The sequence below is a fragment of the Serinus canaria genome, chromosome 1, assembly GCF_022539315.1.
Source record: "Serinus canaria isolate serCan28SL12 chromosome 1, serCan2020, whole genome shotgun sequence".
In the NCBI taxonomy this organism is placed as follows: Eukaryota; Metazoa; Chordata; class Aves; order Passeriformes; family Fringillidae; genus Serinus; species Serinus canaria.
The window spans coordinates 106,019,733-106,041,474 of NC_066313.1; the positions used below are offsets into that span (position 1 = coordinate 106,019,733).

Below are 21,742 nucleotides of genomic sequence, written 5' to 3' on the forward strand. Positions count from 1 at the left end.
AAGCAGATGGATGCTGAGCAAAACTACAGGAAACTTGGGAACAGGCCTCAGACTCTGCATTTATCTCTTTGGCAAAACTCAAAGGACATTAAGCTCAGGAGAGTGACCTTTCCTGCCACATCAGCTGTAGAGCTGGTAGAAGATGAACAGTTAAAAACCTTTCAAATTCCAACCTGCAGGATCTAAAAGTACTCTCTTCCCCCTCTTCTCTTTCCAAATATACTGAAACAGTCACAGAAAAGACTTCCATGGGGTGGACTAAGAGGCCTTGGAGAAAGATTTTCAATGTCTTATGCTATAGAGTGGATGAGAGATCTGTAGGACTGAGAGAAACTGCTGGAGCTCTTGAAACTTTTTATTTCCTCCTAATTCCTGCACCAGGAACACTGCTAATGACAAAAGTACTTCCTACTTCCATCTGTATCTCCAGGTGCTTGATTCTGTTGCAGATTCTGGGGAGATTTTAGTGGTGGTGGTAGATGTGGCAATCACTGTGAACACTTGGACAGTGGGTTTTGCAACATTCCAGGTTTGCAGGCCTACCAGAGAAAGTCAAAACCTTGATGATCCATAGTATCATCCAGAGAAGACATTCAGAGTAGATAAATAAATAGTACAGGGGTATAATTATTGCCCAGAAGGCTGAGCAGCATCAGAAAGCATATCTCTTTCTCCATTTATCATAGTGATGTTCAGTTGCCATAAATTTGGCAGATAATTAAAATATTGTTTTAACTTTTTTTGTTAAAAAATCTATTGGGGTTGGGACAATACCTGCATGGAAGATGACATGGAATATTTCTGTACAAACTATAGCCAACATTTAAATTGTTTTTATTTCCCAGACCGTAGCAGATCTGAGATAGATTTGAGTGAATCTTTCTCTGAAGGAAATGAGGATACCCTGAGCATAAGAAGCAAATCTGTACCTAGTGCCTTAGATCAGGAACTGGTGAGTTATAAATATGGGAAATGTTCATCTGGTGGAAATTCTGTTTGTTTGGACCAACGAAATCAGGACTGTATGTGTATCTATATAAAATGTGGGTAAGGCAGGACATTCTTCCAGGGATATTTAATGAGTTTTTTAATAGTGTTATCCTCTGAGTATGTTTGCTGTAGAGTGATTTCAATGAACAGTCATGGTTCCAATTTGTTGTTAATTTGCTGGCTGTTAGAGTTCACAGATGAAAGAAAACTAGCCTGAAAATAAATTTCAGGCCCTAAATGGCACATGCTCCAAAATTCTGTTAATTCATATTTGCATAAGTTTTAATTTTGATGCTGAAAAAGTTCATAGTTTAAAGGCTTTAACTTCTGTCTGATTTGGTTTTCCATTTTTCTGTATTTTTAGCAGGAAAATCCAACTTTCTCTTCTGGCAAAGTTGTTTGCCTCATCTTCCTGGTGACTCTTCCATAGATCTCCATGCCTTTTTTTGTGTATTCTCTGGGCTGCTTTTCCTGAAGTGATTCACAACTTCCATCTCCCCTCATGCACATATCCAAGATAGGCAATCTGCAGATGTGCATCCGTGCTATAAAAGAACATCCAAGCTTTTTAATCATGCATGAGGGGGGAAAATGTTATTTAAATAATTCTTAATCTAATCACAGTTTATTCTAAAGTTTCCAAATGTGTGTTGGTAGCTGATGCATTTTGCCTGATGTCATAGTCCCACCCTTCCATCTGCTCTTTCCAGAAGAGCATTGGCCATGGCAGATGTCTCCCCTTCCTGAGGTGTTGAAATTTGAGCCTTGGTGGAAAACCATGTGATGGAATTTCCATCTTTTCTTGGATTAGTAGCAGCCAGAGAATGTGCCTGCAGCATTGCTTTGGGTTAATCTTTGAGGAATTAACAAAAGAACTTCCTGTGTGTCAGGTGCTGGGGGAAGAAAAACTTCAAAAATAAGTGGTTTATTTTAAAGTTGGAATAAAGAAAAAGGATGTGTTCTTTATTAAGAAGCTTGAAAATAATGCAGAAGAAAAGCACAAAATAAAAAGATGCAGACTTTATATTTTCTATATCTGTTCTGTGCTCTAATTGACTGAGACAACTTAGATATTTCTCTGAGGCAGCTGCCAGAGATGACAAATCCAGAGAGGTTTTCCGATCCCTGTTTGAATTTTCTCTTCTTAATCAGAGATTTTGTTTTGTGTTTCTTTCTTGCTGACTCTGAATAAAGTTTCAGATTGCATCTCTGCAACTCTGTAGCTTCTTTGCTAGCAGAGGACACCTCTCTTGTGGCACAACCTTGATTTAGCTGCTCTGGAGTCTGGGGCTAATTCCCCTTTAAAATTCATTCATAACAGGAGTCACAGTTCTCTGTTTTTACCCATATCCTCACTTTCTCTGCCTTATGAAATGAATTGATTGCATTCATCAGCTTTTGTGTTACCATATTCATTTAGGGTAGTTTGTCTCACAGGAGTCCTTCAGAATCTTGTCCCATATTCATTATGGATGCAGTGGTTTGAGATAAAAGCTGTATTCCTGCTGGAATTTAGTTTATTTGATGTAAGAGACAAGAAGAAAGGTATCTGATGATGCTAACAACATCTCCTGCAGCCTGAAAAAAGCTGGAGTTGCACCTCCTTCTCCTCCAGCTGATGTCCTTCAGGGTCCTGTTCCTGGGCGGTGGGAGCTGACAGCAGCTCTGTGGGAGATGCCACATGTCAACAGGACATGCAGATTGCTGGAATTTATCAGCTGAAAGGATGGGAAAAGGCTTTTAGCTACTTTGGCCCCACCTTTGTCAGGGAAACCCACTACCCATACAGAGAAATCAGCTGGAAAACTGAATGGATGTTTTGCTTCTCTAATTTAGTATTGCTTTTGATAATGAAAAGGGACAAGCTCCAAACCCCACATGGTGTGGTACAGATTTATCCAGGAGCATGGGGAAGCAGCTAAATCCAGTGCTGGGTTCAAATGTGAGCACATTTCCAGAGAGGAAATGTGTGTTGAATTCCTGACCAAGTAGTTTTCATCGCATGCTCAGCTGCTTTTTTAGGAGTAATTGGATGATGTGAATTTTGTAGCCCCCACTGGAGACCACGGGATTAATATCCTACTAGCTCCAACTTTAAAAGCTTATAGTAGCAACCAATTACATAGTTGCAATTCTGTAGCAATGCCTGAGACATGTAATCCCTGTGGTGTAAAATAAATTAAGAGAGAAAGGTAAATATTAACCTTTCTTTTTAAGTTTCAGATTTCTGCTTGCAGGCAGAAATTGGGATTCAGCACTTGTTAGGACTCGGTGAAGCAATGCTAGAATATGAGGGTCTGGACCTGAAACACCCAATCTGAAAATGTTTCCTTTTTTCCCCCCCACACTGTTTAATTATTTTTCAGTAAAAATGTAGCATTGTTTATTTTCGGGTTCGCTGGTAGGCATATAACAATGTAACAGAAAGAGCTTTTCACATTTAGAATTTCTTGTTCCTGCTCCATAGGCAAGTAAGAAAATTGTATGCTTGTTCCAACTTTAAAACTAGACTACATCACCTGACATCTGATCTTAATGAGGGGAATAGAAATTACAGGTGGAGTGGTTTGTTGGGTTTTTTTGTTTGTTTATTTCAGGTTTCTGGGAGATTTTACTTTTGAATGATTCAGTTGTCTGTCTCCCTGAAGTAGTTTGCTCTGTTGTGTCTAGGTCTCCAAGGGTTTTTCCTTTCATTTAGCTTAAGGTATTTCCTTAAGCTCTCTCTATATATATTTTTCCTATATATTTCCTTTTTTTTTTTTTTGGGGGGGGCGGGCACTAACAGTGCCTTCAAAATATTAGAAAGAAGAGACCAGCAGAGCAAGCTCATGGTAGGAACATGAAATTAAGTCTAAGTGTTTTCTTCAGTATGTAAATTTTGGTGATACCTTGTTCTGATTTCCCTCTGCTCAATATTACATATGCAGTAACAATTGGAAAGCAGTAATGGAAAATCACTTTTAGGTGCTTTCATATCAGTTCAGTCACTGGAGCAAAGGAGAAGAGATGTAACAGCCAGTTTTATGTAAAGTATGGCAAATGTGCTGCAAGTTTTTTTATGTAAACTGTGAGTTCAACTCTCCAGCAGCATTTCTGCCTGTTCTGTTTTTGCTGATTAGCACAGAAGTCTTTGAGACTCTTGAATTTGAATACAGTATTTCTCTGGTGAGCTTCAAAGAGTGAGAGCAACTAAGCAATAGAGAATGAGATGGGGCAAAAGGTGGGGGTTTTATAGCTGCAAAGCAGATGTAAGGAGCTTGAAATTCTGACTTCCATTGAATTTGAAAACAAAGTCTTTCATAATATGCCTACCATAAGGCTTAGGGAAACACTGAGATTTCCAAGCTATGCCTAATAGGATTATAATTGTCTGCTGGCCTTTTTTCCTGTTATTTAAGGTAAAATTTAAGAGTCCCATTAGGATCATCAATCACATCCAAAGATTTGGTTTAGATTTTATTTCATTGCTGTGTTTAAATAAGCAATTTTTCCTGTATATAGGTTAAAGATGTTAAACTTCAGTCTTGCTTATTAAAAGTCAAACACCTATATGAAGCTGTTCAATTACTGATTTTCTACCTTTGTATTAATAATACAATACAGAAATTTAATTAATTTTAAAATGCTTATCAACTGGCTTGATATAAGACATGAAGTGTATGTGTGAAGATTTTCAGTTCGTTAACAACTGAATCCTGAAACCACAGCTGTCTCTCCCCCTTATGCTCTGTTTCTGTGCAAAGATTTGGAAAATTTGAACCAAAATTCCTTTACAGAACAGAATTTGAGTGCATCCAGCTCCATCTTCCTAAAGTGGAAAACTTGTGAACCAAAATTGACAGAGGCTGAGCAAATACAGTGCAGAACACAACAACTAAAATGCCTGTTTGTCATTTAGGGCTATCTGGATGAAACAGAAGAAGATATTGATGACATAGTGGCCTCTTGTTATCCAAGAAAGCATGGACATATGACAAGTGGATTATCAACAGTAAGATCTTGGGTAGAAAACATTCACTGTCCTTCCACAAAAGACCATATTTCCCCCAGAAAGGAATTTATTTCATTTCTCTTATCACATTCATCTTTCATTCTACACTTGAGAAACATCTTTTAACATTCAGATAGACTTTCTATTATATTATTAATGATGCTCAAAGCTAAAATGCTGTTCTCTGCAGGGCATGGAAAGAGAAAACTACTTTGCATACTCATTAGCAGACTTCCTCATAGGCTGGGGTTATTTTCAAAAGGTGTTTGCAGTGTGTGACTGCTCAGCTTCCCAGAGCAGCACTTGATCTTAATTAAATTGAAACGAAGAGAAGGCTGTGGAGGTGGGGTGGGGGGAGGTTCCTTCTCAAACTGCTCCCTGATCTTTTAGGTTCTTGGGACACAAACGTTTGTCTGTGTTTGCACATATCCCCCTTCCATGGAATCATTGTCCATCCCCCAGCTCAGTTTCTCTCATTCTTCATGGCATGACTCCTGTGCCACCCACATCTGGAGAGTGTTTCCCTTCACTGCTGGGGAGAGGTGCTTGGGGATTAGGTTGGTGACAATAAAGGGGTAGGTGCACCTGATGGTAGCAACAAAAGTGGTATAAGAAGGTTCTGCTGTTGATTATGCAGTCTGTTAATCACTGGGAAAGAAAATAGATAATAAAAGCAGCCTTTGACATGCCTAGTTTATTGCTATCTGCTGTGTACCTCATTTTTGGGATCTGTGGGCAACTGGTAATATCTTCAGAGAGCCCTCTGGCCACTCTTCTTTATGACTTGTGTCTGAGAATAGCTCTGGGCTGCACAGAGCTGCAACAAACTCTCTGTAGAGTGTGTGAGTGCTGAAGAGAATGAAGAAAGACGAGTTTGAATACAAAAAGGGAGGAGAAAATGATTGTCTTTGACAATAACCAAAGAGCTGTCCTCTCTAGATTGCACCCCATTAGTCTCTGTGCAAGCAAGGCCAAGGGAATCCCCAGTCAAGCTCTTGGTCCCAAAGAAATGGAGCTGGCTGAACCTAAGCTCACAGAGCTTTTGGATGTCTTAGATCTGGCTGTGCCAGACTATTTCCCCTCTGTTTTTTGCTGTTCACAGGAGCAGACACACCACATCAGGCCTGAGCCCCTGCAGCCTGGGCACACTGGGCTGATTACACCCACTTAGCCCAGGCTGGCAGTGACCCACAGCCTCCAGGGCTTGCTGGTCCCAGGGATTTTATAGACAGATTTTCATTTCCTCTGAATATTGATAGGAGGGGTGCAGGGCTTGAGTGTTTTCTCCAATTAAGGAACTGCATTTAGAGATGCTTCCCTCTGTGCTTCAGGCAGTCCATGGGCTGGGTTTTGTCCTTTGCTGTAGATTTCCCTCTGACCTTTCTCTTAAGCAAAGTGCAGCTTTTCCAGGGCTGTAGGTTTGAGATAGTCTCACATCTCAATGCTCCCATTTCTCCTTATTCACCATGACATGTTTTTTAATGTCACTGCATGCAATGTTAATGGCAAAGTTGTGAATGGCCAGCAGCTTCTCCCTGCAAGAGAAGGGCAATTTTACAGGTTCATTTCTTTATTCCCCTTAAGTGTGTTGCTAACATTTTCCCATCATATTTTTACCTTCACTTTGATTGTTTTAAGCCTTTGAGCCTTCTTGCACAATTTATTTTTTATCAATCTGTCAAATGACTGTTAACTATTGAGTCACATTGAAATAATGTTATTAATGTACAGTAGACTCATAACTGTATGTTTTTCCTTCCCTTTCCCTTTCCCTTCCACTTCCCTCCCTTTCCTGTCCCTCCCTTTTTGTTTCTTTTCTTTCTTGAATTTGAAATAAGTATGGCTAGTCTTACAATGAATATTTGAGGAAATGAAAGAACTATAACAAAGGATAAAATACACTTGAAATCTGCCTGCAACCTGAATGAGCAAAAATGGAAGTGGAAAGTGACATTGAAGAGAAAGGGTGTCTCATTGTTAGTCTTTTATTTTGTGTTTTCCCAGTGCTATTTCATGTTCTGTGTTAAACATTTAAAAATTTTGTTTTCTCTTCAACCTTCATCCTCCACATATTTATGTGGTGCTGTCAAGACCCACCACAGCAGTGAGACTGAAATGTTCCAGTGCTTTACTGCAGCAATAAGATATGATGTAAAACAAATATAATTCTTAGTGAGGTATCAAAATGAGACTCTGTGTCCTTCATATGTTGTTTTCTACTTACTAAGCAGAAATATGAATATTTTTCTTTGGGATTTTACATTTAGTGTATGCAATATCCAGTGTAAATTCTACAGAACAGAGTCTGGGAGTGGAGGGCAAAAAGTGAAGTTTATCAAATTTTACTAAATTTGTATAATATTCTTCATGTTTGGCAAGGAATTCAGAAATTGTGTTTGCATAAATTCAAGGGTCAGGTGCCATCTATTTGTTTCAGACCCTCTATCATGGCTTTTTTTTACCCCAGACATTTCTCCCTTGCTGCCTGCTTTCATAAAGATTGAGGAAAAAAGTATTTAGATTAGAGAGAGAAGTGTTTGGAGTAGAAAACAACTCGTCCACCTCCTTTATTGGTATAACCTTGAGGTTTTTTTCTGAAGTGGGCATACAAATTGTTGCAGGGATAATTTAAGCATTTTTAGCACATACTGGAGTGGTTAAATCTCTAACAGTGTAAAAATATATTTTTACGTATTTTAGAGATGGAAATGTATAAATGGTAAAGGCTGGAATTTAGCTCAAGGCATGTTAGAAATTGGAGAAAATATGTCACATTGCTTGGTATGTGTTGATTATTCTCCAGTAATTTTAACCAGATCAGTTAATGAAATTTCAGAAAATTATTAAAAGGATTAAAAGCACAAGCATTTTTCTTTCTTTCTTTTTTTTTTCTTAATTAAGGATAAATCCAGCCAGCATAAATACATCAAACCCACCTTTTTTTTTTCCTGTTTATTTTTCCTACATGGGGAATAAAATTAAATTTATGGGTAATAATTGCTTCTGTAAATAACACTTTTTCCTGTCTGTTGTTGTTTACCACATTGACACAGAACTGTTTATCCCTTGAGCCTCCTGTGCTGCAGGGCCTTGGGCAGGCTGCTTGGAGAGCTGGCTTTTGTCACAAACCAATTCTTTCTGTGGCCCTTTCCCAGGCCTGTGCCCTTCCCTGCAGCTGGCAGGGTTGGAGATGGATCAAGACACAGTTGGTGAGATCCTGCTCTGCCAAGCAGAGGAGGGAAAATGTCCCCTCCAATATTGAATTACCATTTTTTTTTCCCCCGTGAGTGACATGTTTCAACATTTTAGTGCAATTGTGATCTGTTCTTATGAACTCCACAGAGAACCTGCCCTTTCTTACAAAGGCACTGATGCTGCAAACACAGGAATTCCCAGATTTTGACTGGCTTCAGGGAGGAGTGAAATGCACATGCAAATGAGAACAAATCCAATGTAATCCAGTGTGAATCCCAACCTGCTGAGCTACTGTTCTAAAGCATAACTTGTTTATTTTGATACAGAGATGACCTCATTTCTATGTAATTCCTTTGAGCCATGCATCCTTCAATACTTGGGGTGTATGGAGGACACAGCATTTCTCTGATTTGGTGATACCTTTTTCTTGCTTCCTCACTTTGGCTTTGCAATACAAACTTCCTTTACCTTTCCATATAGACAAAGCTTTCTCACTGCACTTACTCTTTCTTATTGCAGCAGTCTAATGCTCTTTTCTCTTGATCTTTTGCACTGCCTTCTTTAAAGAACTCCCCAGAAGGTTCTGACAGAAAATGGACATATTTAAATGTTCCCGAAGCAGATGGTGACACTGTGAGTTCTCCTGAATCCTCTGCTCTAGCTTACTTTTAAGGTTTCTCTCTCCTTTCTCCCTTTTTGTTGAAGGCTGTACCTGGGTGTCTTGCAAGGTTCCTGTGAGTCAGAATTTAGGTGGTTATATATGTTTTGGAGCAATTTTATTCAATGACTCAAAAGGAAAGGCATGCCAGATTTCTCAAATGCTTTTGGTTCTGGCAGTGTGCATATTTCTCCAGTTTTCTTTAAAAGATATTCAGTTTTTTCCTAAGTGTAAACTTTTGGAAGAGGGAATCCTCATAGCAGTACTCTGCATTTTATGAGTGTGAAGGAAGAGGGATTGAGGGATGATACATTATGCTGCAGCAGAAAAAATTTTGGTGCTATTGATAAAATTTTTTGACTTTATAAAATATGCAGAAATGGGGTAGGGGTTGAATTTTGCTCCTCCTTTTGGAATTGTTAATGAGAGACAGGTGTCACTTTAAATAAATATGGTTTTATACTATTTCCATTATGGGAAGCACCCTTGTGAGTTTTCCCAAGGGCTTTGTCAGCAGATGTCTTATGAGACTCAGTAAAAATGAGGTGACCAGCTGAGCCAGAGAAGGGGCCTTTAAATTCCTTTTTTTTTTCCTGCTTGGAACTTACATGAGCTTCCAAATTATGTAGCCTGTCTGATCTTCAGTTCATACATTAAATAAAATGTGGTAATTTAGATTCAGTCACGTTAATAAATAGGTTTGACTCTTGCATGGAAAAACATCTGTCAAGACATTTAAACTACTATTAACTACAGTTCTTATTCCCTTCACGTCAAATCATGGCAATTCTATTCTATGATATATCTGTTTCCATAGCAAGTCCTAAAAATTGTGACAATATTGCAAGGCTGTAGATTTATGAAAAAAAAAAAAATAAACAAACAAAAAAAAGAAGCAGACTTTGGGAATGAGTAGAGTGTTTCAGCCTCTGAGCCCTTTTCCTGCTCCCCTCCAGACGAGCATCAACAGCATGGTGAGTGTTTACAGTGAGACTGGTGACTATGGCAACGTGAAGGTCAGCGGGGAAATCCTCCTCAATATCAGCTACATCTACAAAACAGGGGCCCTCAACATCCTGGTGAGGAGCTGCAGGAACCTGGCCATTGCAGATGAGAGGAAGCAAAGGACCGACCCGTAAGCACTGAGAATTTCCTTCAGCTCTGCTGGGCTGTCCCTGCACATCCCACCCTGGCTCTAACCAGGGCTTGGGACTCAAGCCTGGGAATTCACAGGATCCAGTTGGTACAAGCAGCATTTTGGGGTTGGCTGGGTTTAGGTTCCCTTTGGGAAGGGCATTTCAAGGGAAAAAAGTGTGAAGGAATAGGCAGGCAGCATCGAGTTTATTTTACTTCTGTAACCAAAACTGAAATATATGAGAGGAGTGATGTTCTGGAGGCAAGGATTAATGGAAATAACTTTGTTTTCATGGGCCCATATACTCCCTTTGCAAGTACCATGTTCTCACAGAATTCACAGAATCACTGGGTTCAAAATCATCAAGTCCAACCCAGCCCTAACACCTCAACTAAACCCTGGCACCCAGTGCCACATCCAGTCTGTTTTTAAACACATCCAGGGATGGTGACTCCATTGCGTCCCTGGGCAGACCATTCCAGAACTTTATCACCCTTTCTGTAAAAAACTTCTTCCTAATATCCAACCTATATTTCCCTTGGCACAGCTGGAGACTGTGTCCTCTGTCAGTGCTGCCTGGAGAAAGAGCCCAGCCCCACCTGACTGCAGCCACCTTTCAGGGAGTTGTAGAGAGGGATAAGGTCACCCCTGAGTCCTTTTCTCCAGGCTGAGCACCCCAGCTGTTTTCTAAGTTTCTCATCATAGTTTTCAGTAAAATATGTAAACTCTCTCATCAGAAAGTAACAATGAATGTCTCTAATCAGGATTGATCTGTGGTATATAAATGACAAAGTTTTTAATTATCTTGTGGTTTTAGTGTGTATCTTGTCATATGTCACCAGTTGGTAATCATATGTGGCAAAAGGGAAATTGTTAGGAAAGCTTGTTCCATTTCTGAGGATAAACAAATTAATTTAGCTCTGCCTTTTGTTATTCTGATCTTATCTGATTTACACCACCATGTTTGTAGGAAAGGGCCATACCTCTCCACGTTTTGCATATCTTCTGCTGTGTATTTACACTCTTCATACTGCAAAAATTGATTTCCTCATGTGTGTTGCCGATGCAGCAGTGTCAGGCCTTTGCTCAAACTGGTCATTTGCTACTCCTTGCTCACCCCTGCTCCTTTCCCTGCAGCTATGTCAAAGCTTACCTCCTGCCCGACAAGTCCCGCCAAAGCAAGCGCAAAACCAAAATCAAAAGTAACAGCACCAACCCGGAATTTAATGAGACACTGAAGGTGAGAAGAGTCTCTCTCTCTCTCAGGCTCTGATGAATGTTTCACTTGTGCTCACAGGTGTTTTCTATTTGTGTTCCAGTACAGGGATTAGAGCTTGGAAGAAATGCCTCAAAAGGGAAGGTGTTTAAGCAAAAGCATCTAGCAAACCTATGAGTTGCAATTTATGGCTTTCAGCATTGAGGAAGTTTTGTTTAGTTCTTTCCTTTTTAGTTAAAAATTCCATTAATTTCCATAGATCTCTTTCAAAACTGTTGATGTTCCCATCTAGCCTGAGCTTAGATTTGTTAAAAGCACCTTAAAGGTTTTATATGCCTGATGCTGAAACAAAGCTGATTAGAACTTCCTGTCTAACGGATTTAGAAGAGAAAATAACATTTTGCATTAAGATCTGAATTCTTCTGGGACGCTTAACTTATTTCTAAAGCAGAACTAACTTTGATAAGAAACGTTAGCATCTGCTTCACTATTTGTCTTCTTAAAAACCTATGCAGGTCATTTTGGGTTGCAATGGGCTTGAGGAGACAGTGCCCACAGCTCTCTCCTTCCCTGCCCTTTGCCCACCCCCACCAGAGAGGCTGAACTCTTCTGAGCTGCTCACCAGCTGCTCACTCACCTCCCTGGCTCTGTGGGGCAGCGGGGAATGGGGGCTTGCTGCCCCTTCACTGCCTCTCTGGCACCCTGACCTCAAGGCTCCTGATGATTCCCTTTCCTACCCACTGAAAGGAGTTATCCAGCAGGCTACCCTCAAACCAGAAACTCCTCTTAGTTTCTCCTGATTTTTCTTTTTTTAAATTTCAGTTACATTTTAAATAAGTTTCCCATAATAGAAGCAAATAGATGTTCCCTGGCTGGTGTTCTTGGCTAGGCCTGGCCACAGAACCATTTTGCAGGCACACACACTCGGTCTGGCCGTGCTGCTTGCCAAGGGAGAGGCTTTTTATAGCCTCATTTTTAAATGGTATAGAGTAAAACTAAGGCTTGCCTGAACTGGGAAAAAGTAAAATATTAGACTTTATTTATCAAGTAATTATAGCACTAAACATAACTGTAGGGTGAAGATAGGACATAAAAATTTCTCAGAAATACGGATTATAACAAATGTGTGAAGATAAGGAAGGGTTTTTATCCCAACTGAAAATCCTGTTAATAAAAAAAGAAAATAAAAACAATTAAATTTGTCTTGTGTCTTCCCTCTTTGACTTTTACGCCATTGTTGCAGAATATGAGGTTTCTCACAGTGGAACAGTTGGAATCTAGTGTTGGGCACTGTAGATATATCTGTACATAATTAGCCAACTGATCTGGCTGGTTCAGCGTTTGGACAGTATTTGTCCATGTCCAGGTATGGTTCCTGATGCAAAAGTAAGACATCTGGGTTTCTTCAGCTAACACTAGGAGAAGGGTGAATATCAGGGAAATAATGGGCTTTCTGCTAAAAGTAGAGTGTGTAAAGCCAGAATTCCAGATGTTTATAATTTCCTGTGTATTTGCTAAACTACAATGCTAGTCCTCTAATAGCTTTGATGTATTAATACCTAGATGTGAGTTTTTTAATGGCTTTGATATATCAAGAGCTAGACATGAGTTTTTGAATAGCTTTCAAACCCAACAATGGTTACTGATAGGCTCAGTGCTTGCCTTGCAGATGCTGCTCTATGTGTTTTCAGAGCAATTTTTGTAAGCTACAAAGAGAAAATTGGAAATGAGAGGTTTCTTTCTGGTAAGCAGTGTTAAGCAGACTCTCTTTAGGGATGAAAGAACCAGTGGGGTTTCTTCTTTTTATCAACCTAGATGTTGATCTGCATCTTTTATATAAACTTGTAGGGAATTATCTTGTAGGATAATATTTTTAAGCATAATAATTTACTTTATAGTCATAAATGCTCAGTAAATAATAGCAAAACCAAAGCCACCGTAATGATAGCAACATAAATTATCTCTGGATGTATACAGCAAAGATTTCACATTAATATCATGAACTTTCTGGCTAGATCCATCTTGCTTGCAAGGAAAACAAATCTCTCTTTCATGCTCCATTTGTTAACTGCTCTGGGCTTGGTGCAACTGAGCTGGAGCCATTAAAGGCTCTGTGGAAAATATTATTTCTGCTTATTCTGAGAGTTTCTTTTTCTCTTTTTCTGTTGGTAGTATGTCATCAGTCACTCACAGCTGGAAACCAGGACCCTGCAGGTTTCTGTCTGGCACTATGACAGATTTGGACACAACAGCTTCCTTGGGGAAGTGGAAATTCCATTTGATTCCTGGAACTTTGAAAATCAGGGTGATGAGTGGTTTGTGCTCCAGCCCAAGGTAAGGTTTTCCAGGACTAGTGAAAGTGCTGTGAAGCAAATTTAGCAAGAGTTAGTTATTTTTTTCCTTTGGAAATTTTTTACAAAGCAGGACTTTATAAGTGTCTAATGTGACAGTGAAAAAAATTTACTTATTCTTATTTCTCAGTAAAAGCTTGCTGGTTTTAAAGTCTTCATGAAATTTTCACATATGATTGGCTACTTAAAAACAATAACCAAAGAAAGCTTTTAAAGAAAACATAAGTTCATCCTGTAATAAACTCCAATTAAAAAATTACTTAGTAAATACATTAATCTTTTAAAAAAAACCAGAAAACAAAGAACTTTCCCACCATTCCCCTTACCTAACCCCTAAGAGGTTACTAAAGAAGCAAGCTTTTTTTTTTTTCCAGTTCAAAGTGCTTTACACATTTCAGATGTGACAAAACAACTTCTTAATCTCTCTAATTCACCTTAACCAGAAAGGCACAAGAAAAAGCTTCTGAGCCAGCAGATTGAGAGGTCTGTGAAACAGAGCATGCCCTGTAAGGGAGGGTAGGGTGACTCCTGTGCCCAGGGCTCCCCTGCTTTGGCAAAGGTGTTCATTTTTTACTTTTGGAAGAGATTCAAAGAGCTGCTGTAGAGGATTAAAGGCTTCTCTCTTGCTTGCTCCTGCAGCAGCCAGAATCCCCAGGAATTCCAGGGGTTTAGATTGACATTTAACAAAGTGTATCTTTCTAATGTCAAAAAAATATAAGGTGTGCAGCTAATATTGTCAAGGTTGACTAGATGATTTAGGTTTTCTATGTTCAATACATTTAAGGAAATCATATTATCTTTTGGGTTTCAGGAGAGAGTGTTTAATTTTTGCCCTTCTATCAGGTGGGAGATGGATCTGTTTGCTCTGTAATTAATTTCTAGGTAAATTTTTTACTCCTAATGGGAAAATAACCAAAATAGTCAGGAAGATCTCCTGCTCAGGAAAATAAGTAATGAGGCACATTAAGTAATAAGCATTTCTGCTAGTCCAGCTGGAAGGTGGTATCTGATTATTTCCAAATCTATTAAAAAGATTTTTAAATTACTCCTTTTACTGTCAAAGAAAGCAAAGACAGAATCGGTCCTGTCTGCCTCCTAAGCTGTTACCAATAATGTTTCTAAACTTAGAACACTGCTAAATTTTTTGATCAGCAAGGATGATATTTTAAAAAAATATATCAATTGCTACTACTAAAAGAAGCACTGGTTAATATCCATGCAAAAAATACACACAATATATTCTCCTATATGGACTCCTGATAGAGACAGGAATGGAGGAATGGCAATCCAGCATTTTCTGGGATTATTACAGTGCTTTGTTTGTTTTATCATGAATCATTTAGCTGCTTCAGTGAAAAGGCTGGAGACTTGAAGCTGTGTTTCTTCTATGAGCATTGAGTGATCTCTTTTCCAGAGGAGTGTGATTAAGTCAGAAAAAGTAGAGAGAATAGTTCTGTGGCTAAAGAGAGGACAGAGTCATGTGGCTTTGGAGGAGAGGCTGACAATTTTTTTTCTGACATTGGAACTTACACCATTGCTTGTCCACTAGAAGAATTAAATAAAAAATAACCTTTGATACCTTTATGGGAAACTTGGTCCTAAACTTGCTTAGTTTAGGCCAAAAGTGAGCTGCCTGACTGGCAAAATGTAGATGTGCAAATTATTCCACAGCCATTCACTGCAGGTTTTCTTCAGTCCTTTGGTGTAGCAGCTGGCATTGGACACTGGTGTCAGACAGGACTGTTTTTCTCAGTCAGTGCAACAGTGCCTGTGTTGCTCCAAAACTGCTTCCAAGTCACAAAAGGGCCCTGTTCCTGTGACTGAGATTGCTTTGCTCTCTGTCCCATCCTTGGGTGCAGGCTCAGCCCCAGTGAGTGCTCAGTGCCTCAGCCTAGAGCCTGGGAGGGGAAGGCAGTGCTGGCTCTGCACACACCTTCTGAATTCCTGCTGGGGATTTTTCACTTGTTTTCTCTGGACAATAGAACTTTGACCTTCCTGGGGTATCAGGAAGCAAGCTGAATCCATCTCACAGAAATAAATTCACAGGTCAGACATTCCTCCACAAACAGTTCTTTAAAGGTTCCTGTGGTGCCTCATGTGCCTCCAGCAGTGCTGCAGGATCCTCTCCCTTTATCCATGACCTTCAACCCTCTGAAGAAATCAGGAAGATTTGTTCATTTGTACCCAAACCTAAGCACGGAAGCGTGTACAGAAACCACATCACAGAGTCACAGAATGGTTTGGGTTTGAAGGGGCCTCAAAGATCACCCAGTTCCAATCCCCTGCCATGGGCAGGGACAGCCCTCACTGGACCAGGGACAGCTCTCACTGGATCAGGGACAGCTCTCACTGGACCAGGGACAGACCTCACTGGACCAGGGACAGCTCTCACTGGATCAGGGACAGCTCTCACTGGACCAGGGACAGATCTCACTGGACCAGGCTGCTGAGAGCCCCTGAGTGGTCCCAGCTTCACCAGTGAAGTCAGAGCTCTCTGTGTTGCATCCAATGTTTTTAAAATGCAGTTTCCAACTTTTTGCAAAGTGAATGGAAGTTCAGTACCCTGCCAGGGATATTATTTTTAAAAGGATGGACTGAAGAGCATTGATTGCATTCCTCTGAGTAAGATTTAATTGTTTATTTAAAAAGATGTAGAAGTGCAGAAATAGTAGCTGTGTAGAAAAGAAGGAGGACACTGGGAATAGTAGTTTTTAAGAAGTTTTTCTGTTTCAAAGCTGCACTCTGCTCTCCCTCACCTTTGTTTCCTACACATCCAGTCTAAGAGTGACTCAGGAGTGACTTCTATAAAATCCATGAAACTAATTATATTTAAAATCCAGACTGGTGCAAATAAGGGCTGACTATCAGCTTAAGTCAGTTATAGTTTATATACTCAGAAATAAGTTTGGGGGGTTTTTTTGCTGTTGGTTTTTTTTCACTTAGTCATGCTACATAACTCTCTCCTCCGTGTGTTCACTGTACAGTGCCTAATGCCACATGGGTTTATTTTTCTGAGAGCTTGCATTCCCAAGGTCAGAAAGTTCTATAAAATGTGATTGCCTCCAATTTGAATGTCTTATTATCTGAAAGTGGGCTGGTGCATCTTGATGAGTTTAAAAAGGGTTTAAAACGCTCTATGGATGTATTGCTATATTTTGACAGAATTAAAATCAAAAGGAAGATTGGAATGATTAACCTTGGCTGGATTTCTGGTTGGTTTGTTTGTTTTCTCTTCAGGTGGAGGCTGTGACAGATTTTGGCCTTCAGTACAAAGGAGAACTGACAGTGGTTTTACGTTATATTCCCCCAGACAGAAACCTAATGCTTCCTCTGGGACACTTTCAAGGTAAAACAAACACTAATAATGAGGATTTTAAAAATCATGTGATGATGCTATATTAAAGATCCTCCCTTAGGGTGAAGTAAGTGTACTGGAGAAGATTGAAATCATACTTTAATATGCTCATTTACAGAATCACAGAATGTTAAGGGGTAGAATGGACCTGAAAGACCATCTAGTCCCAAGCCCCCTGCCATGGGCAGGGACCTTCCACTAGACCAGGTTGCTCAAGGCCTCATCCAACCTGGCTTCAATAGTTATGTATGGAAATTCTGAACCATGTGTATGTTTCTTTTGCTTCATCCTTTTCTTTCACACTGAACTTAAGAGGAGAGAATGGAAGAGGAATATGCAGTCAATGTTTGATGTATGGCTCTGACTTAATTTAAAAAAAAAAAATCCAGACATTAGGTAACATGATCAAGGGTAGCCACAGAGAAATAAATTGCATTGTAGTCTGAGAGTTCTTTTTTCAGCTAGTTATATACAGAGCTTAGCTGATCAAGTAAGAGACCTCACTTGGTTCTTCATGCTTAATTCACCTGAATCACCCCTCATTTTCACTGCTTTTCTTACTGCTTTTCCTCTGCTCAGTCTTACTGTATTACTGCTGCAATTTAGTCCTGTAAAATCCTATTTGAGTTCTTGAGGGTGAGCCATTATTTTCATCAGCAATGAACAAGGGAGGAGAGTCACTCTCTCTTTGCATTGTGTTAGCATGAGGAACAGCAATCCTCTGAAGTGAGAGCAATCACTGGGTAGCACCTGAGTGCACATGGACACACCAGATGCAGGTGTATCACTGTCTCAGGGACAGTATTGCTTGTTAGCACTTGCATTTGATGGATTACATTTCTTTCTTTTCCTTTCTTCTTTTTTTTTTATGACAGATGATATTCCCTCTATTAGTAGTAAGGTTTACTCAAGGTTTGCTCCCTTAAAAGCTCATTGTTATCAGCTCAGTCCAGACACAACCTGCATGTTTTTAAATTAGTACATTTTAACATCACTCCTGATGATTACTTTGAAAAATCTAGCCAAGACAAGTTACATTTTTAAATCAGTCTTACAATATATACTGATATATTATATCTATTAGATATTATATTATAACTATTAGAATGTGGTCAGTGCCTCAGCCTGGAGTCTGTGAGTATATAATATATAGTACAATATAATTTCTGGTTGTAATTTTGCAATTTTGTTCTATGCTTAGGAAAGAGAGGCTTCAAAAAAGGAAAGAAAGGAGATTCTCATCTGCCATCTGGAGGCATATTAGAAGTCCTCATCAAAGAAGCAAAGAATTTAACAGCAGTGAAATCTGGAGGCACATCTGATACTTTTGTTAAAGGGTTTGTGGGGTTTTCTCCTCTCCTTTCTTTAATGACTGCATCTAATTTAAGTTTTGTATCACATGCCTGTAAGCATGTGGGTACACAAAAAATTTACCTAGTATGACAACATATGTGTGTTTTTTAGATATGCAGCATTTTGTGTTGGACACTCAAAATCCAAACTACACAGGATACTCGTGTTTGAAAAAAATGAACTAAATCCTGCATCTCTCATTTAATGGATTTCTCATAAACGTAGGATATGCATTATAAATGTTACATTTAGGAAGTAATAGATATCTTAAACCATTTCTCTTTGCCATTTTTTTGCTCTGAATGCAGGCTTGCTGATTTCTAGATATGTTCCAATTCATAGTAATGGGTTGAGTGTTGGTACTAAACGGGGTCCACAGGAAACATCCTGTCTTTAATTCCCTGGAGGAGCTTAGAATTTATCTTGATCTTCTGCTGTGCTTAAAACTATCACTCAGTGCATACATTTCCAGCAGAAAAAGTAATTTTCATTTCTTTCTGGACAATCTCTTGTTGCACTTTGAGAGGGACACTGCACAAGATGACTCCAGAGAGGTCCCTTCTAGCCAATGTTTTTATGACCCTGTCTATATTTAGCCTCAATGAAACAAAAAGTTTGTGTTTGAGTCTTGGGCAAGGAGACTGAATTCCAATTTCTGCTAGTGGTAACTGACACTGTAGGTATGAGAACAAATGGAGCATAAATGCAAAATAAGCACTTGAGGTAGCTGCTTAACATAATACCAGTGGGGAGATGGGGCCCTGATCCCATTTGAGCCTGTACATGATTGTTATACATTATAAATACTGTGTGAAAATCCACTTCCATACTCATTGTCCTTTCTCTCCCAGGTACCTGCTCCCAGATGACAGCAAAGCTACAAAACACAAAACTCCCATAGTGAAAAGGAGTGTGAACCCCCAGTGGAATCACACCTTTGCCTTCAGTGGCTTGAATTCAGGGGACATAAGGAATGTCTGCCTGGAGCTGACTGTGTGGGACAAGGAGTCTCTTTCCAGTAATATTTTTTTGGGAGGTGTCCGTTTGAGCACTGGAAATGGTAAGGTCCCATCTGACTCAGGTTGCTTTTCTTATTCTGCTCCCTCTTTCCTTCCCCACCTGACTCATGTGTATGAAGGACAGAAATGTCACTGAGTGTTTTGAAAACACACAGGAAGTTGTGGAATTGAAAATGGAGAAAAGGCAACACGTAGATAATATGTAGATGATTTAGTTCTTTCCTTCACTGAATGAGACACAAAAATTATGTGCCCATTTGTGCTCCTGCACAGCCTAAAAGAGCTGTGAATACCTTGGGCAGCATTCCTTAGCATCCCACTGAGAAGGAGTCAGCTACTTCTGTGCAGCCTTTCTGCTGGCCATGGTGTGAGCTGGAAGAGGTGTGAATCCGTTCCCCTGTGCTGGGAGAAAGTTGTTTGTGGTGCAGTGTGGGGAGGTTTATGACCCTCTGCCCATGTGCCTGAAGGTGGTCAATGACAAACTGGTGCTCTCCAGGAGCTGCCTGTTTTCAGTACAACTCCATGTACAGGTGGAAATGTAAAATGCTTGTCATTTCTCTTGAGTAAATGAGGAGTGTTGTTATCCAGCTGCTCCCTAAAATGGCAAATTCCCATGTTTTCACAATTGCCAGGTGTAAGCAATGGCAAAGAGGTTGACTGGATGGACTCCCAAGGGGAAGAGCAGCACCTCTGGCAGAAGATGATCGACAGTCCAGGAGCTGCAGTGGAAGGGGTGTTGATGCTGAGATCCAGCATGGGGAAACGCAGGCTCTGAAGGACTCGAACTGCTGGGGGGTGCCACAGCTACTCCTGGCTTCAGGGGTGTCCAGGCTCTTGTCACTTGGCCCATTTGAACGGGAGAAGGGTTGCACCCTTTGCCTTGGATATTAAGGCTCTGGGTGAAATTCCAATGCATTCTGCACTTTCATGCACACATTCCTTACCCAGGCTACTTGTGTGAGTTGTTTCTCCTGAAGCCAGTGAGAACAGGACCTTGCACAGAGATCAGACTGGCTTTCTCTGTCCCCTCTGGTGGCTGATGAGCATTTCTGCCTGAGGGCTGCTCAGAGTGAGCAAACTCCCTTGCTGGTCATTTAGTGAGTAATGCCATGTTTATGAATCTCCTTCTGGCTCAGGGATGGAGGCAGCAGTGGCACAGAACAAGCAGGTTCAGAGTGAGTCTGTGCTCTGGTGTTTGTAAGTTAAGAAGCCATAATGTTATGAAGGACAACAAACAGTGTTTCTTCATCGTGTTGGCTTGTTGGGCTGTGCAGTGGTGCAGCACGACAGGCCTGGGACCAAAACCCAGCCAAGCAGGGCCAGTGCAGGGTGCTGCACTGCCCTAGAAACAGGCAGCAGTGAGCTGGTGGGCAGTGCTGGTGTCCTGGCATCCTCTGGGAATTTTAGTGCCCATGTATAAAAGGCAGACTCAGTTCAAGGTAATCAAAGAGCCTCTGATGAAAATAAATCATACCAAATCCTCAAACACTTTCCAGAACTGCACGATGCTACTGTTTTTCATTCAGTTGACAGCTCTAGCCAAGACCTTCTGATGTCACTGAACAGAGGGAATATGTCCACATGCCAGTCCCCATCTGATGTGTTGCTGAGATGAGACACATGCCAGGTTTGGATGGAGTTAGCTAAAACTTGATTCAACAGATTGTATAGAACAGAATGGGATTAAAGCACATGCCAAAATGATTTGCATAACTGTAAAATCTTCTCTGAATGGGCTGGGGTCCCATTCAGGCCCAGGCACATTATTTATATTCCAAGTAAGACATTTTTTTCTCCTGAACATCCCCTAGTGGATTCATTGAGGAGTGAGTCTTGGCCAAAAAAATCATTAATCCTATTACCTGTGACAATTGTTCAACAGTAATTTTGTGATCCTCAAGGTGTAAGACAAAGGAAGATCAGGAAACTGAGTGAACAGCATTTCTTCTGAATTTTCCACAATTAGAACACAGCTTTCTATTTGCACTGGTAAATTCATCTATAGCTATTCCTACATTTTTTCCCCCAAAGTCTATTGCAAGAGATCTAGATTGAACAACAGAATATAATCTGATAGCTAAGCAGCTACAGCTGGAGATATTGACATCTGTAGTTGTCCTAGTGTCCAATTAAGTATGTGTATTTAGAGCTGAACTCAAAACCTTAAAATGTAACATTAATTCTTCTCTTTTTAAGATATTTTGTGGTGTTTTTTGTTGGAGTTGCTGGAAACTGCAGGGAAGTTTACAGCCAGTCTTTTTAAATCATAATATTATTGGATTTAAAAAAAAAGGTATTTATTCGTGTTGAAAACAGTAGTTTTAATAAAATTATTTGTTTCTTTATGCACAAATTATTTTAAAATTCTGATATGACTTTTAAAAGTTACTGGAGGTATTGCTTGTCCAGTTGGAGACTCACCATTTTCAGAAATTACCAAGTCATCTTTGAAACTGAAAATTCTTCTACAGAATCTCAG

At 39.9% G+C, this 21,742-nt stretch overlaps 1 protein-coding gene across 1 annotated transcript in view; it reads left to right on the forward strand.

Moving 5' to 3' along the window:
• Positions 1-20,038, forward strand: part of SYTL5 (synaptotagmin like 5) — a 49,392-nt gene extending 29,354 nt beyond the window's left edge. Inside the window, exons 8-17 of the mRNA XM_030233947.2 lie at positions 846-952; positions 4,889-4,981; positions 8,744-8,809; positions 9,791-9,969; positions 11,107-11,209; positions 13,358-13,519; positions 16,774-16,882; positions 18,093-18,228; positions 19,096-19,304; positions 19,896-20,038. Of these exons, the coding sequence (XP_030089807.1) occupies positions 846-952; positions 4,889-4,981; positions 8,744-8,809; positions 9,791-9,969; positions 11,107-11,209; positions 13,358-13,519; positions 16,774-16,882; positions 18,093-18,228; positions 19,096-19,304; positions 19,896-20,038 (1,307 nt within the window). The remainder of the gene's footprint in view (positions 1-845; positions 953-4,888; positions 4,982-8,743; positions 8,810-9,790; positions 9,970-11,106; positions 11,210-13,357; positions 13,520-16,773; positions 16,883-18,092; positions 18,229-19,095; positions 19,305-19,895) is intronic.
• The last annotated feature ends 1,704 nt before the right edge of the window (positions 20,039-21,742 follow it).